Source organism: Cuculus canorus, chromosome 2 (genome assembly GCF_017976375.1).
Source record: "Cuculus canorus isolate bCucCan1 chromosome 2, bCucCan1.pri, whole genome shotgun sequence".
NCBI lineage: Eukaryota > Metazoa > Chordata > Aves > Cuculiformes > Cuculidae > Cuculus > Cuculus canorus.
The window spans coordinates 87,853,458-87,870,014 of NC_071402.1; the positions used below are offsets into that span (position 1 = coordinate 87,853,458).

At 38.8% G+C, this 16,557-nt stretch overlaps 1 protein-coding gene across 1 annotated transcript; it reads left to right on the forward strand.

Annotated features, from left to right (window-relative positions):
• The first annotated feature begins 4,212 nt into the window (after positions 1–4,212).
• On the forward strand, positions 4,213–10,579 carry LOC104066691 (ovalbumin). Its single transcript, XM_009569346.2, has 7 exons — positions 4,213–4,380; positions 4,995–5,045; positions 5,633–5,761; positions 6,318–6,435; positions 7,657–7,799; positions 7,963–8,118; positions 9,733–10,579. Exons 1-7 carry the CDS (start codon positions 4,213–4,215, stop codon positions 10,126–10,128), a joined length of 1,161 nt encoding a protein of 386 aa, XP_009567641.1. The 3' UTR covers positions 10,129–10,579.
• The last annotated feature ends 5,978 nt before the right edge of the window (positions 10,580–16,557 follow it).

The following is a 16,557-nucleotide window of genomic DNA, read 5'->3' on the forward strand; positions in this document are numbered from 1 at the left end:
GTACCACCTCACCTCCTAAGCTACACAAATGAAATGGAGACTTACTCTGCCAGTGGAGACAAAAGACGACATTTTTTAAGTTTTCACTGGTACACCAAACTGTGGGGTGAAAAACACCCTGTTCTTATTCATCACTCTTAAAACAGGTTATGGTGAAATGTTAATAAAAGCATTTATTAATAATATCCAAAAGAGACAATAAACTAAATAATATTCATAAAAATGTAAGTAATTAGAAGGAAAAAAAAATCCATGAAAGTGTAATTATATGCCTGTGACTTTGGAAATATCTTGCCCTTACTGGCCTGACCTGGTGTCTGTGCAGAGAAAATGACTGACAGTTTTGGCTATGGTGGATAATTTGCCCCTTTTGTGTAGGATAGAGTCTTGTAAGAAAGAAGTTATTCAGGATGCTCTATCCGACAACTCAGCCAAGGATAACACTTCTCCTACAGAGTTTTCACTAGGGAAGCACCATATTCTTCTAGTTTCGCAAGGCTTGCTATCACTTCCAGTTGCTCTCCCTTTGAACATAGTGGAGGGTCGAGCTAGGGGTTGAGCTACTAGATGAGTTGCCCAGTCCCCTGGCTATATCCATGTGACATGCCCACAGATAAGGCTTCCAGAAAGATCGAAGTTTTCCTACTAAAACTGCTTCCTTACAGCCTCCCTCTCAACGAACTCTTCAGTCATTCTTCTCATCTATGGTAGCAGTATCTCAATGTTTTAAAGTATCTGGTGGCATCTCTTGGAGGCTGGATTTCTTCTCCAGCACCTGGCTGGCTGGTAAACAGCTTCTTGCCTCAGTGAGAGGCAATAATACCCTTCTTTCCCTTTTTGTTTCATCAGGACGTTTCAGTGTGGCAGGACCACTCGGTCTACGTTGATCTATATATTAACAAACGAATACAAAGATCTAAGTAGGATACCTGTACATAACTCATTGCTGGTGTTTGATTGACCAGATGGTTGAGATTTTTGATAACAATGCACCTGGGAGATTCATCCCCCATTTCCTTTCCCCATCAGAGTACTAACACTTATTTTATAGGCAGGGATAATGTTTTCTGAGAATCGTTTCTGTAATCAGAAAGAGCAGACAAAATTTTTAGACTTTCTTAAGGGCTGAAAGAGAAGCAGTAGGCCTGACATAAAAGAAAGTGAGAAGAATTATTCTGTGGTTATGTATAAATATGCATTTGTTAGACTGCCTGTGAGGAAACCACAACAAAACAAATGAAAAACCAGCACAACACTTGGGTGATCCCTGTCTAGTAGACATTTAGCAAAAAAAAAAAAAAAAAAAAAACACTTCCACTACAATCTTGTCTTCCTGAAGTCCTCAGACTGCTTTGGCAACAACTTGGCAAGGAGAATGTAGATTTCTACGGCACATTTATTTTCACAAAAGGAAGCAAACTGAGGCAAAGAAAACAAGATTGCCTAAACTTTTGACAGCAGTACGGGAGCCTACCTCTTCTCCTTAACAGAGATCATGGTCATCTCCGTACAGGTTCTGAAGAATTATGTCATACTGACTTTGGGGTTCCTTCTCTCCTCCTGTTTAAAATCACATAGTGCTTCACAGAGGTCAGAATAGTTTCTTTACTGTTTGTCCATTCTATTATTTCAATACAGAACAATGGCTTTTATAACTGAAATGCTTTTATACTGAAATATATTTGCTATTGTATATTATGATTGTCCCACAGACCATGAACAGTCCTTCAGCTGGATTTCACAGTTCCTCTGTCATCTGACAAGCCATTAAGGTACCCATGGAAGATCTGAGAGAAACATTGCAAGTCCATACCACAAACACATTTGGAAATGACTACTTTTTACTTTGCCTGGGGCTAGTACAGCCTGAGAAAAAAACAGTTTGGTATAAAACCCTCACACACATCAAAAGATCTTTTTCAAACATGCCAATTTTTCAAAGAAAAAGCGCCTGCTTTTGACTTTCATCTCAACTGGTTTTCTTGAATGCACTGTTAATTTTTCCAAATTTTATTAGTAGAATAACAGGCTGAGTTCTGCTGTCACTTATCTTCTGTCTCTAGCATGGCTCAGCTGCATTATGTACATTCAATTAGTCACTACAATCATAATATGAAACTGGCTAATTATTGACAGATTGACTAATAACTCATAATTATGTTTTCCATCATTAAGGTTTTCACATTTCTGTTTTTATTAATATCCAAATAACTAATTGCAAATGAGGCTCAAAGGAACTTGAGTATTACTTCCCATTTTTTTCTCCAATTCAACAGTTCTGATATTTGGTGGAAAACACTTTGTAATACAGAATAAAAAAAGCAAATATTTGCTCTATCTTCAATCAAAAATTGATCCATTGAAATGAAAATCTGACCTAACACCATTACATTATTTTTATGGTGTCAAAGGTCAAACTTCTGAAGAGTAGCAGTGGGTAGGTCACAATCCAATCTGTATAAATGCCCAAGGGCTCAGGCAGTCTGTCTACTTACAGCTGGAAAGCTGTATTGCCTATTCAGCTAAAGCACAGCTGAAAAGGTAAGCATTTCTCTATGAAAATTCACCTTCTCACTATGTTATTTATTGCTTATGCCTAAACTTAAAAAAAAGAGAGCAACTACTGTGTTAGGTTTGGTAATTTTAAGGATAGAATGTTTAAATAACATGATTTACAAAAACTTCTCAAAAACTTCTCTGTGCCTGTGTTCTATACTATTTTATGTATAAAACCTGAATATTTATTTACAGGAGACTTTTAAGAGTTTATTATTTGTGCTTAAAATACTATTTTTTGAACAGCTTATTCTCTCATTCACTACCTTTTAAATCTGATATTGGCAGCAAAATAATAAGCTTGCTTGATTGACCTCCAGTTCAACAGAGTACGCTGAGAGCAAAATTGTGGTATTCAGTGAATTTGCTAGGTTTATTTTAGTATGAAATTTCTCTGACAGTTGCATCCCTGAAAAATACAGCTGCTGAACACTATACAAGATAAAAATATCTGTGGGTGTGCAGCCATATTTTTACAATAATCTGTAAACATGAACTTGTATACAAAAAAGAAGGTGAGAGATGTGTGTATGTGTGTGTATACTCCATGTGACTGTTCACTAAAGACTTTGGTGGGGTTTAATACTCCAAAGACAAACCCGAGGTCTGAGGATTAAGCATCTAAATAACAGGGAGCATTTTGAAAGGTAACAAACATTCACGATTTCTATGAATCACAAAAAGGAAACTAGATTCATGATGACCTCAAAAGTTGTCTTTTACCTGAACACAGCAGCTACACAGCCCTTATACTGTTCAGCACTTTTTAGCAGCCTTGGACAGAAACAAATATAAAGATTTTACTGGTTTATGCCACAAGCAAATGTTCATTTAACAGTGCTGTATTATGTCAGACATCGCTGTTCTATCCCATCTGCATTTGTATTCTATCTGAACATCACTAAGAAAATCTGATTACTCAGAATGATTATAGTGTAGTATATACTGAACAGTTAAGCACAGCAAGCTATAGCTGACCCCCCAATAGGGTGGAATATGAATTTTGTGCATCAGTCTCTCTCCTAGACAAGGTGGCATTAGACAAATTATATTGCCTATCCACACTTCCATTATTAAAACAAGGGTAAAGATACGAGCCGTTGACGATCTAAGTACTGTGCAACAAGTAGGTATTTTGCTTCACTTATTTACTTTTAGAAAACAAAAAGAGCCAGCCAGCCTCTGGTTTTACCTACATCTGTTCAAACCTAGAGCAAGTTTACTAAAATTTGTACTTTAAGTCTCCAGCTTTGCAAGTATGTCAAAGGCAGATCACATTTTCTTGTTTCCATCAAAGGTACTACAAAGCAGCAAGGAATTCTAGCCTTCACTAAATGAAAATATGTCCAGGCAATAGTTGTTTGACTGCTTTGAAAAGGTAAACAGAAATCACATACAGATTTAAGAACTCTTGCAAACTTTACTGTGAAAAAGGCAACACAATGCAAAGGCAGAAGAGACAGATTTATGAATAGAGTATCTAACATGCATGCATAGCAACAAGCATGTTACTACAGAATGTCTTCAAAACTACTTGCTTTTATTTCATTTCCTAAAAGCTACTATTAATGTGAATTGTGCTGTGTTTGTATTATATTCCATTATTCCATTGTCATTGTACTTCTGCTGTTTGCTTTAGACAATACTGATTTCACAATGGGCTCCATTGGTGCAGCAAGCACGGAATTTTGTTTTGATGTATTTAAGGAGTTGAAAGTCCACCATGTCAACGAAAACATCTTGTACTCCCCCCTGGCCATCATTTCTGCTCTGTCCATGGTCTATCTAGGTGCAAAAGAAAACACCAGGGATCAGATAGACAAGGTGAGGCTACAGTTAAGAATTTAAACCTTCCTACTGCTCAACACAACCATAGCACTTAATTATATGATGATGTCCCTTGCATAGTCCAAGGGGAAAAAAATCTGAATCCAGAGTTATAAAAAGCTGCAGCCACCTCAAACTCCCGTAGTGTGAAACAAATGGATCAGCCAGAAATCTTGAAACTAGATTTTAATTTTATTTTTGTCATTGTTAGCAACAGGATTCTCAAAGAGAACAACACATTCCAGTGGCCTGTGTTTAGAGTAGGGGAAGTAGATAAAAACCCGAAAATGTGTCTCCAGCCTGCCCAATGTTTCAAATTAGTTTCCTACAGCTCTCAGTTCCTTCATAGAATGGCTGGATTGTTACCAAGAAGAAAGTTAGTATTATTAACAGCACAAATTGGAGCTAATTTCTAGATGTTCAATGGACAAAGAGATCATCTAAGCAGACAACAGTATGCACAGCTGTTCACAGATGATACAGGGGGATGACACCTTCTAAGTCATCCAACTTCTCAGCCAACAGGTTTACTTCAAATATCATGTGTTAACCTCAACTGCAAACCTTTTTGTTATACCTATTATTCCAACTACTTTGATTTTCAATTGCAGGTTGTTCACTTTGATAAAATCACAGGAATTGGAGAGTCTATTGAATCTCAGGTACAGATATAATTTCATATCCTTCTCTATGTCATTTTCTCTGGGGAGCAAACCCTAGCAGATAAAGCAGTCTCCTAGCAGTTCCAGCCTCTCTCTGATGAGTAACTAGTGCTCTGCATCCAGCACTCGGGGGAACGCTTTATTCATAAGAATACAGAGAGAAGAACAGAGGATTCAGAACAAGCAGAAAATGAAACTACCACCAAGATATTGGGCAAACAGGGAAAATTATAGATATTTGTATGCTTAAGCAAGCTAAGTAGGTGCTACTGGTTAAATGGGACTGGTTAGGAATGGAGGAAAGCCTACCCGATCTGCTGAAGCTAGATTACTGCAGTGAGTAACTGGGAGTCCTTCTGAGATAGGTATGAGGAAATTACAGTAAAAAGGCAACACGGAACTGTAGATATTAGAAAATTACTAAATCAGTGTAGTTATAGCAACAAGATATACAGGATGAACAATCGTTTTGTAAGCAGAAGTGTCTGATCTACTTTACTTTTCTATATAGTATGAAAAACCTACTGAGTACTAAGACTGGAATAACATGATCTATGTTTTTGTTTGTATTCATGCCAACAATTTAGTGTAGCACAGCTGTGAGTGTCCACACTTCACTTAAAGACGTGTTTGACCAAATCACCAGACCAAGTGACAATTATTCACTCGCCTTTGCCAGTAGACTTTATGCTGAAAAGACATACCCAATCCTACCGGTGAGTTGCTCCAAGATCTGATCTGAGTATATCTCCATGTCAAAGCCATAGCATTCTGTAATGCAAAACCAGTCAGAATTCTAGGTTCTGCTAAAGGAATTTTCTTCCGTATGAAAGACAGATTCATGACTCCTGTCTATCACAGCCCTAACCCTCTACAGTCTTGAGAAAAAAATCTGCCTAGTCAAAGAGAAATTTGTGCAAAGTGCAATCATGATCCAATCACATCAATGTATAATTAGTAAAGGTAACTTTTGTTGGAAAGAATTAACTCCAATTGTTTTTTCAACTTGCAAAATAAACCTGAAAAATAACTTCGGGTTCTTAAAAATATTCCAATTTTTCCCACTGAAAGGAGCATTTTAAAATCTGTCAGCATATACTCATGCTTGAAGCTATGAATGTCAGATCTTAACATGCTTATGAACTAGAGTCATAGCTTACCAATAGGCCATAATAAGCAGGTTATTTGTATCTGTTAATTTCAGTCTTGCATTTCACATTTGTAAAATGCTTTGACATTCTGATCTGAAAACTGCATGCTCTTCCTTTGCAGGAATACTTACAATGTGTGAAGGAATTGTATAAAGGAGGCTTGGAAACTATTGACTTTCAAACAGCTGCAGATCAAGCCAGACAGCTCATCAATTCCTGGGTTGAGGATGAGACAAATGGTAAGAGGAAGCCAAGTATCAGTATAGGTATTGTCTCTTCTGCCGTCATGTTTGAACAGCATATGAGAATGCTTAAGTCAGAACAGACGTAGAATGCCAAGCCTCTCCCTCTGTTCCTGGTCCTGGAAAACAAATCAGTTCCCAGATATGGAACTATCATTTAACAATTTTTTTTCCCCTCATATATAGAGGACTCTCTATACCTGCAGGGACTTTGTGGCTATATAATACTTCCAGTCCTGATGAAAGGGACAGAACTAAAACATGCTTTGTACACAATGACAAGTGGTTTGACACTAATGTTGAGAATCCAGATACTGTTTCATCAGTGCACTTTGCCTCAAGCTTCCCAGAATAGTCGTGTGGCTGTTAAGTAGGACATACAGTCATAAGGTGCTTGAGAAATCTTAACAGGTAAAGGGTAATGGAAAACCACACAGTTAAGAAACGGCAGGAAGGTGTATGAAATGCAGAGAAAGAGGTATACCACATTTGGGAATTTACCCTACTGCATCTCCATGTGGTTCCTCCATTCTTCTAGTCTCTTCCTGGCCACCTCAAAAACATTCCTTTCCCTCATGCTTGTAACACATGGCCTGAACAGCAAACATACATAAAAGATGCTGAATTTTAACTAAAATGAAAATATTCACAATCACATTTCTTGTATGGTGTAATACTTTGAAGGAGTAAACCAGGCCATGATTAAGCTACTGATAGAAAGGATGAAAGGAGGCGATTGCTGTGTGCATGAGGACTGAAGAATAAATAAGAACAAAATAAGAATAAAGCATAGGAGGAGAGCAGAGTTTCCTATTCCTTTTTTTTTTATTTTTTTTTTTTATACATAGATGTCTCCTTTCAACTTCGGTTTGAAACAAGAAGTATTTATGTTAGAGACCCTCCTGGGATAAAGGGTTCCAATGGTTTTTCCCATTGGAACAAAATATACATATTTACTAATTTTTAATAAAGTAAATATCTGGGTCTCATAACTCTCATTATAATTCTTTACAGAGAGTGAAACAATGGCTATTGTCAATAGCAGTGACCAAATCCAGCTCAGAAGATGATAGCTGAAAAAACAAAACAATGTCTCTGCCATAGACCCTGCTCCCCACAAATTCTACACCCTTCATTTAACATTGTGATTGCTAAGCAAGATGCATTATACACAGACATATTAATGTATGTGTTTTCCTTTCCTATTCACTCTTAAAGGCATGATTAAAAATATCCTTCGGCCGAGCTCTGTGAATCCTCAGACTAAAATTATCCTTGTCAATGCCATTTACTTCAAAGGAATGTGGGAGAAAGCATTTAAGGATGAAGACACCCAGGAAGTGCCTTTCAGAATTACTGAGGTACATGGGCATACATCACCTTAAATGTGTAATCTTCTAGATTTTTTGAAGAGAGTGGACACCTTGTTATAGAGTCTTTCTGAACAAAAGCAATCAGTAGTTTAGACATTTTTACACTCCAAGAATAATCTTTGTGAAAACATTCTCGTATTTTGTTTTGCAGCAAGAAACCAAATCTGTACAGATGATGTATCAGATTGGTTCATTTAAAGTGGCAGAGGTGGTTTCTGACAAAATGAAGATCCTGGAGCTTCCATATGCCAGTGGGAAGCTGAGTATGTTGGTGCTGTTGCCTGATGATGTCTATGGCCTGGAGCAGGTATGGACCTGGCAGTTAGGTTTCAGAAAAACATAAACTCAGTGAAATTGAGGTGTGGCAAAGCCCTTCACACTAAAGTTATCCTAAAACACTTCACCAACACAGATCTCAACACTGGCAATGCAGGATTGTGGCATGGAATCATGGAGCTGTGTCAGTGATCCTGCAATAGTTTTTGCTGAGCATGGCTTGCTTAAGGAACTGCTTTAGTGGGGTAAATATTGGTCACTGCAGAACACATTCTTCTCACCTAAGTAGCTGTTAGTCCAGCAGCTTGGACTCCAAAGGTCTTACAGCTCCATTCTTTCTCCCTGAGCAGCTTCCTGAGAAGTTCATGTTAATTTTACAAGTTGTAATTATTGTTGATTTGGCAGTGCTCAACATGCTTCCTTAGTATCCTGAAAAATTAAGCTGTCTAAAAACTGGATATGAGAGGTGCTGGAATGATTAAAGCAATTTCAGAAAACAAAATGTACATGACATACTATTGTTGATATGAACAGACTACGGGCATGAGATATTGTCATTAGCAGGACTGTAGATTGTCTGAATAGGAAGTTATATAATAAATGAGAGTTCATTGAAATGTTTGTACACTAACTTAAAGAATCTAAATTATAAAAATGAAAAGGCATTTGAACACAGCTAAATTTCTACCAGTTGTGACTGCAGGCATGCATGCTGAAGATTACAGGCAGTTCTGGAAAAAAAGGAAAAGAAGGTATATATATGAGAACAAGCACTGTATATTATGATTAGGAAAAAAGGAAGGACTTGGATAGAAGAGAATCTGTGTGCACAAGAGAAAAACACATTTGGATGAAGTCGTTAAGAAAGACTATATTGACATGGCACTATTATACTATGTACTGCCATGTCAAAATCTGCATACTTAGTAAGTTAGTAGAGAGATATGTAGTAAGTTAGCAGGGAAAGAAATATCACTAAGTACAAAGCAACAGTAGTAGTAGTGAAAGAAATTAATTATTCTGGATGGCGATCACTATCAAAGGCACCCACTGCTCTAACGGTCACCAATGCAACTAGTCACTCTGCTATTTTAGTCTTTCTTTCTTAATTAGTAAAAACAGATTTGAACTGAGTGAGCCTGGACTGTCCCAATGTAACTAAAATGGAAGGATACTTTACAACTTAGCTTTTAATTTTCAAAAAGCCAAATTCTCATTAAAATGTTCGTAGAATAGTAACAACTGATCATTCAGCTTTTAATAATCGGTTACCACTAATACCTGATTAATTGGAGGTCTTAAATGTAGAAAGAGCTTACAACTCAAGAGCACAGAATGACTTTTGGAATATATTTCCCAGGCCAAGAAGATGAACAGGGAAGAGCTTTAGGTGAAATGTGCTGGGTAGACACCTCGTCTAAAAAAATGTCAGTAAGCCTATTAAAGAAATGGAAAGCAGGACAGGGTAGAGAAGAAAAAGTCATAGTTTGCTTTCCTGTCCTAGATGCATTAATCTGCATATATCTAGAAAAAATGCCATGCCAAGAGCAGCCAGTTTAAAGGGAAAAAACACCATTGGTACTGCATTGCCGCAAAGGAAATTGTGCTCTCATCCCAGAGATCTCATTCTCTTTTCTCCCTGTAGCTTGAGACTGTCATCACCGTCGAAAAACTCAAGGAGTGGACCAGTTCTATTGTGATGGAAGAGAGAATAACAAAAGTGTACCTCCCTCGCATGAAGATAATGGAGAAATACAACCTCACATCTGTCTTAACAGCTTTTGGTATAACTGACCTTTTCAGCCCTTCAGCCAATCTGTCTGGCATCTCTTCAACAGAGAGCCTGAAGGTGTCTGAAGCTGTCCATGAGGCATTTGTGGAAATTCATGAAGCTGGCAGTGAGGTGGTAGGCTCAGCAGGAGCTGGGATAGAGGCCACAAGTGTCTCTGAAGAATTTAAGGCTGATCATCCTTTCCTCTTCTTGATCAAACACAACCCAACCAACAGCATCCTCTTCTTTGGCAGATGCTTTTCCCCTTAAAGAAAAGAAAAGAAAGCTGAAAGAGTTTCTGTCCCTCACAGCAAGGCACAAAGCACTGCAGTATCAAGGGTGAAAAGAAAGGCAGAGTCTCTCTCTCATCCATATTTTCTAAAACTGGAAGGCTTTGTTTAAAAAAAAAAAGTTAAATCAGAGAAATGATTCCAGGGGTCCTTGACCTCTCCTTTCTGTACAGAATGATACTATTTACTCATGGATGAAAGGTTAAGGGAATGAAAATTGGACCCAAAGAAAGCATGAGCATGAACAGAGATGTTCCTGGTGCAAATGATAACAGTCCTGAATCATCAAACTGAAAAATCACAAACCAATTTATCAGCAGAAGTTTCACAAAGAAAAAAAGAAAAAAAGCAACCTTCCAGTCAAGTCAGGTTTCTCTATGACCAAGCTTCGTGGTGACTCCTCTGCAATTAGTCACTCGAGAGCACACAGATTAAATTCTAAACTGCTACAAACCATTCCTACTCTGACAAAGCAATTGCTTTTTCTTTGTGCTCCTGATACTGCAAGGCTCTTCCTCACTTTCTCAAAATGCATTATAGAAATCTTATAATTCATATTTCTCCTTCAATCTTTTTGGACCAATATTCATGACCAAATATGGCACGTTGCTATTCAAATTGTTTTCCATGTATCCACACGTAACGACTCCTGCGGATGTACTCTTTTGCTCCTTTAACCATAATAAAAACACGTTTAAGCAAATGCATTTCATTTGGAGTATTTCAAGTGCACTTGGGATGGGGTAATCCTGGTTATATGTACAAACTGAGGGCTGAGAGGCCGGAGAGCAGCCCCAAAGAAAGAGGTATGGGGGTCTGGGTTGATGGCAAGCTGAATATGAGTCAACTGTGCCCTGGCAGCCAAAAGGCCCAAGCATGTCCTGGGGTGCATCAAGCACAGCATAGCTAGGGAGATGATTGACCCAATTTACACTGCACAGGTGCAACCCCACCTTGAGAACTTTGTGAAATTTTGGGTGCCTCAGTGTAAGAAGGACATCCAACTATTTTAGGGTGTCCAGAGGAGGGCAACCAAGATGGTGAAAGGCCCCGAGGGCAAGACTTATGAGGAGCAGCTGAGGTCACCTGGCTTGTTCACCTTGGAGAAGTCTAAGGGGTGACCTCATTCAGTCTACAACTTCCTCAAGGTGGACAGGGAAAGAGGAGATGCTGATCTCCTCTCTTTGGTGACCAGCAACAGGACACAAGGAAATGGAATGAAGCTGCGTCAGAGGAAGTTCAGATTGAACACGAGGAAAAGGTTCTCCACTGAGAGGGCGGCTGGTAACTGGAACAGGCTGCCCAGAGAAGTGATCAAAGCACCAAGCCTGGCAGAGTTCAAGAAGCATCTGTATAATACTTAGTTGTATCAGGGAATCACATATGGTTTAGTTTTAGATAGTCCTATGAGGAGCAGGGAGTTAGAATCACTGATCCTTATCGGTCCCTTCCAACTTCAAATATTCTGTAACTTTACAATTCTTTTATCAGAGGTGTTTTGTTGCTTGTAGAGACATGAGGAAGGAGAGTCAGTCCTAACTCTGGCTTAAGACACAGTATTGAGACAAATTTTCTACCAGGAAGGGACCAGCAGGACCCACAATCCCTCATGTACGGAATTTGAACAACTCAGATACAATACTTACAGCACAAAACAAGATTCATCCAGGCTCTCTGAAACAGGAGTTGATAAGCAGTTTGGAAGGCAGTTAGGTACATGCAGATGTACATCCCACTGAGACAACAACACTGCTTCAGAGAACACATGGGAATGGGAAATGAGAAGGCGTTTTCTAGTTATCTTTGTGGTGTATTTATAAAGCTATATAGTCTCTTATTTTGTGACTGAAGAGAATAATCATGCTAAAAGAAGCAATGTCTATAGCAAGTTATAGTTTGGAATGAATTATTCTTCCCTTTGCCATTGAAACAAGAAAGGAAACAGACCTGTGAGGACTTGTCACAGAGAAGTACCAGAAGAGCGAAAGAGAAAGATTTGGGAGAGCAAAGTTACTGCAAGAAAGCTATGCTTCTTCCCTACTCCAGTATGCACAGCATGGCACCAGTGATGGGTGGTCTGTGGTGGTGTTTTTTCAGTTCCACCACACAGTACTTTGTTTATTCTATTTGTTTTCACTACTCCACGTGCCCCTGGTCTCCCATCACCCTCAAGATAACATGTACCTTGGCAGTAATTGCTGGTAGCAAACATGATCTTGCAAAAGAAGGAAGATAACGTGACACCAGCTTCACTAGTGTATAAACAGTTCAAATATTTTCCTTCACTTTCCTGTATCTTAGTTAATTGCTGGTCAGGAGATAACAAATGGGGAAATGTATTGCAAGAGATAAGACTGTGTTTACTATTGTTCTGGAGCTTCTGTTGATCTGGTCATGGAAATACAGCACCTAAAATATTCAGGACATTTAATTTTCAGCAGATTTGTTCTAAAATGGCACTATTTCTAGGCCATTGTATTTCTTATCAATTAAAATATACTTCTTCACAAACAGAAGGTGCAAAGAAGTACCTCTGCTCCTGTATGTCTGTATGTCAACAGATGGATTCAGTATTTTGTTCAGCCCAAGTATGGAAGAAGGCACAGACTCACAGCTTTAGGACCTGTCATAAGCAGCTTTTACTGCTCTGCCACCACACCCCAAATAAATTTGTAATTACACCCGTGCAAAGAGGCACACTTAATTCAAAGGATTAGTGAGTTACGCAGATACAAGACCACACTTGTTCACCCGCGTGCAGTCTTACAGAAGGAAGGTAATTCACGTAATGAAGTTCCATAGAGATGACAGGATTTGGCCCTAGGGCTCTATAGTTTATTCCAGTCCTAATTCTTCAAACATATAAGTGTGTAATGAATATTGCTCAGTTGAACAAAGTAAATTATTTTCAAAAACTGGCCTCCTGAAGTTCATAGATATAGAGTAACTTTGATCAGAAAGGGCAGCTGACAGTCATCTGGTCTTCAAAACTATACTAGCTTGATCAGGCTCCTTCCCAGTCAAATGTTGCATATCTTTAAGGTTGGAGAATGCACAACCTTCAGATTAATTTCATTTTAAACATAAATACAAATCTCACTAATGTAGAAGTAGTACAATCCATTCAGCTTAGCCTTCCCTCACCAAATAAGAGTTGGCCACACCTGAGAATGAGCCCCACCAGTTCCTTCATTTTGATTCTGCCATTGTCAGCCCACAAAGCTCTCGTTGTCTCTCCTGACTTTAACCCCTCTTTGAATCAAATTCTACAGAATATCTCCATAAATTCCAAGCAGTGCTTAGTCACCTTGTGAACAGTAAATTCCCAGGATGGCTAACAATGCTTAGGAGTAAAGGTGAGATAATACACAACTTCATGCTACGCATTTTTAGTAACAGTCTCAGTAGCATAATTTATACTTTGTCTCCATTTTGCCCTGTGTGAATATCCATATGCTGTCATTTGTACCTGGCCTCCCTTTCCTCACTGTTATGCTCTCAAACATCACAAGAGAAAGACTCTAATACCATGCAGTGTATCTGTCTTGTCATGTGAGCAAATGCTCACAATTGCATGCTGCTCCTGGGACAAAAAGATTTCAAACTTATTTTGAGCTTTTTTTTTTCTTTTTTTTAACTCATACACACTCACCCACGTTTTCTAAATGTTATCAAGAGCAACTCATAACCCAAAATCAATGCAGGTAAACAACAAACTTTTACTAGTGGTACCTTATAGATGACAGGAACAGGATCCTGGAGGTAAGCAAATCCTTACAGTGGAAGGTTGACTTTTTAGTCACACAGGTAAAATCGCAATGCTGTAGTTCTGATAAGAGTTCAGTGTGGAGTGTTGGAGAATAGTTGGCAGTCACATGAGTTCCTGTAAGGAAGGCAGAGATATGGGAATGAAAGCTGAACAAATGGGGTGGAGGAGGAATCATTAAACTTCAAAAGGCTGAGCGTAAGAGCAGTTCGTCTTTTCTCTTCTCTCTCTTCATTCTCATTCTGCCTTAGTTCCCTTGGGCTCAGTTCATTGCTGTCCAGTAACTCCTTTTCCCCACAGCACTGACCACCCCACACTCACCATGTCCTCCTTTATCCTCCTTGCCCTTCACTTCTTGGGGCAGTGAGAGAAGAGGGTAGGGCTGGGGTCAAGCCCCATTTCTAGGAGGAAAAGTATCAGAGAGAGGAAGGTTTGGGACTAAGGAAGAAAGTGGGAGGTCAGTGTGGCCACTCCTACCTCCTAGGGGGATCGTCTGCCATGCAATAAGGTTGCATGCTGCTCAACTACAGAGCCCAAGCTGCACCTCAGCTGCATCTTCAGGAGGTGGGGTCCATTCCTCCAGCAATGAAGAGTGAGCAGCCTGGGAAATTCCCATTAGCACAAAGCATGGATCAACTTTCTGATTCAGTAGTTGCACAGCTGACGTACTGTTACACCTTCTGAGAGATTCCTTCAGAAAAGCAAGTTTCGGCTAAAGTGCATACAAGCCACACATATACATCATTACTCATAATGTAGCAGTGTGTATCATGATTGAGAAATTCAGGCCACTCTTCATATTTTTGATGTTAACCGCTACCTGGAATACTTCAAAAATGCTCACCACCTGAGTAATTCAAAGGAAAACCGCACTCTTGCATATGTGAAAACTCTGTGCATATTCATAAACAGATAAATCTCTTTTCAGATATATAGATCAGTTCTTTCTCAGAAGTGTTGCACTACATAACAGGGCTCAATTTCTCAGGACAAACAGTACCTTTACTATTTACAGTGTCTAAGCCAAAGCATGTAGAGGTAATAGTAAAGTATGATGAATTGCACCAGTACTGTCAAATTTCACCACACCTTTTCTTTCTGCAGGCGTGGAGCAAAATGCCTCAGTAATATCTATGCAGAAACCTCACCACACCTTCTGGCAACTCAAAAGGTTTCAAATACTGTTAGTTTATGTCAGCAAGGATTGCTTAGCAAGGGAAGGCTGGCAAACTTACTTGTAGGAGGTACACAACAGATAGCTATCTACTCTGTTTCAAAATACACGTGTATTCTCAACCAAAGCTTTAAAGAGTCCTTCCATGCTCCTGCCCTCCTTATAGTTTTGGCCCATGTAAATAATGGGACTGTTAAGAGACTAAACATTAAAATTTTAACTTTATATAACACAGAGGTTAAAAAAAAAAAGTTATGTCAGACCACCAAAGAGATTTCAATATTCTCATATTTCTAAAACCTTCTCCTCCTCATGCATCTTTTTTTTCTCCTGAAGTCCTTTTAAAGGTTTGGGGATATTTAAAATCCCTTCATGTTTAAAATCTACTGGCCTTTTCTGACTGATCCAAAAATGTGAATAGAGTGCTTTGCTGGCTGAAACAGAAATTATTCTCCCCGCCTCCCCATTAATAAACAGTGCTAATATTGGTAAAAAAGTCTTTGAAGAGGTCGGGGAAACTGAACAGATTTCCTTCAATATCACGTTTTCTTTTGATCTACCTGAAATACAGAACAAGTCAGTTTTTAATTAACACAGATTTCCAATAGCTATAAAGACCTGATAGCTAAATTAAGCTACTGATGAACACGAAAACCTGTCATGGAAAGTTGTATCCTAAAATACTGTGTGAAAACAGAAGTTATCATTTTTCTGTGACAGAAAGTCTCTCAAGATCCCCAAGAGCCTCTACAGGGCACTTTATAACGTTCTGTTCAAACATCAAGCATTTCACTTACTCCTGAACCCAGGTGATAACAAACAGAGTGACACACTGTGTGGGAAAGCCACAATGACTTGTGCTACGTTACACTGAAACTGGAGAAACACAAAATACATTTATATAGCTGAGATCTGGCCAGGGCACTGCTGTGGCGCCAATATTTCTCCTAACCAAATAGAAACATAAATGACTACAGTGAAAGAGCCCACAGGTTTACTTCCCACAGGAAGCATACTGTTAGTACAAATATAAGTCTTTTATTGTGCTGCTGTGTTGGTTTAGTACAGAGTGGGAGTGAAAGTACAGTTGCTACTGAGTCAGCAGTGGCACCACCTATTGAGCCCTGTCCTCTGGTGGTGCTAATTTTAAGTGATATTGGAAAATGTTACCAATTTATCATGTTGTTTAGCATATGTTGTCCTTTGAGACAAATATAATTTTAGTTATTCAGTATGATTTCTTTTTTTCTGATGACCAGTCACGCCATTCAAGAAGTGTGTTTTTAAAAAGCAGGTTTAAAACCTTGTACGAAGGCACAAGACTTTCATTCAGTTTAATCCAGCATTTCTGTATAAACAGAACATCTCAGCCACTTCTTGTAAAGCAGTGCGCAGTATTGCAGGTTAGCAAATTAAATTAATCCCTGCTTTAAAACCAGAAAATCCACAGTAATTGCACCAAGGGATGA

What these genes read in the sequence shown, in the direction of transcription:
- LOC104066691 (XM_009569346.2), top strand. Translation starts at nt 4,213, where the DNA reads ATGGGCTCCATTGGTGCAGCAAGCACGGAATTTTGTTTTGATGTATTT. An exon ending in GGTTGAGGATGAGACAAATG is followed by an intron (nt 6,436 to 7,656) that starts GTAAGAGGAAGC and finishes TCACTCTTAAAG; the next exon opens with GCATGATTAAAAATATCCTT. An exon ending in ATGTCTATGGCCTGGAGCAG is followed by an intron (nt 8,119 to 9,732) that starts GTATGGACCTGG and finishes TTCTCCCTGTAG; the next exon opens with CTTGAGACTGTCATCACCGT.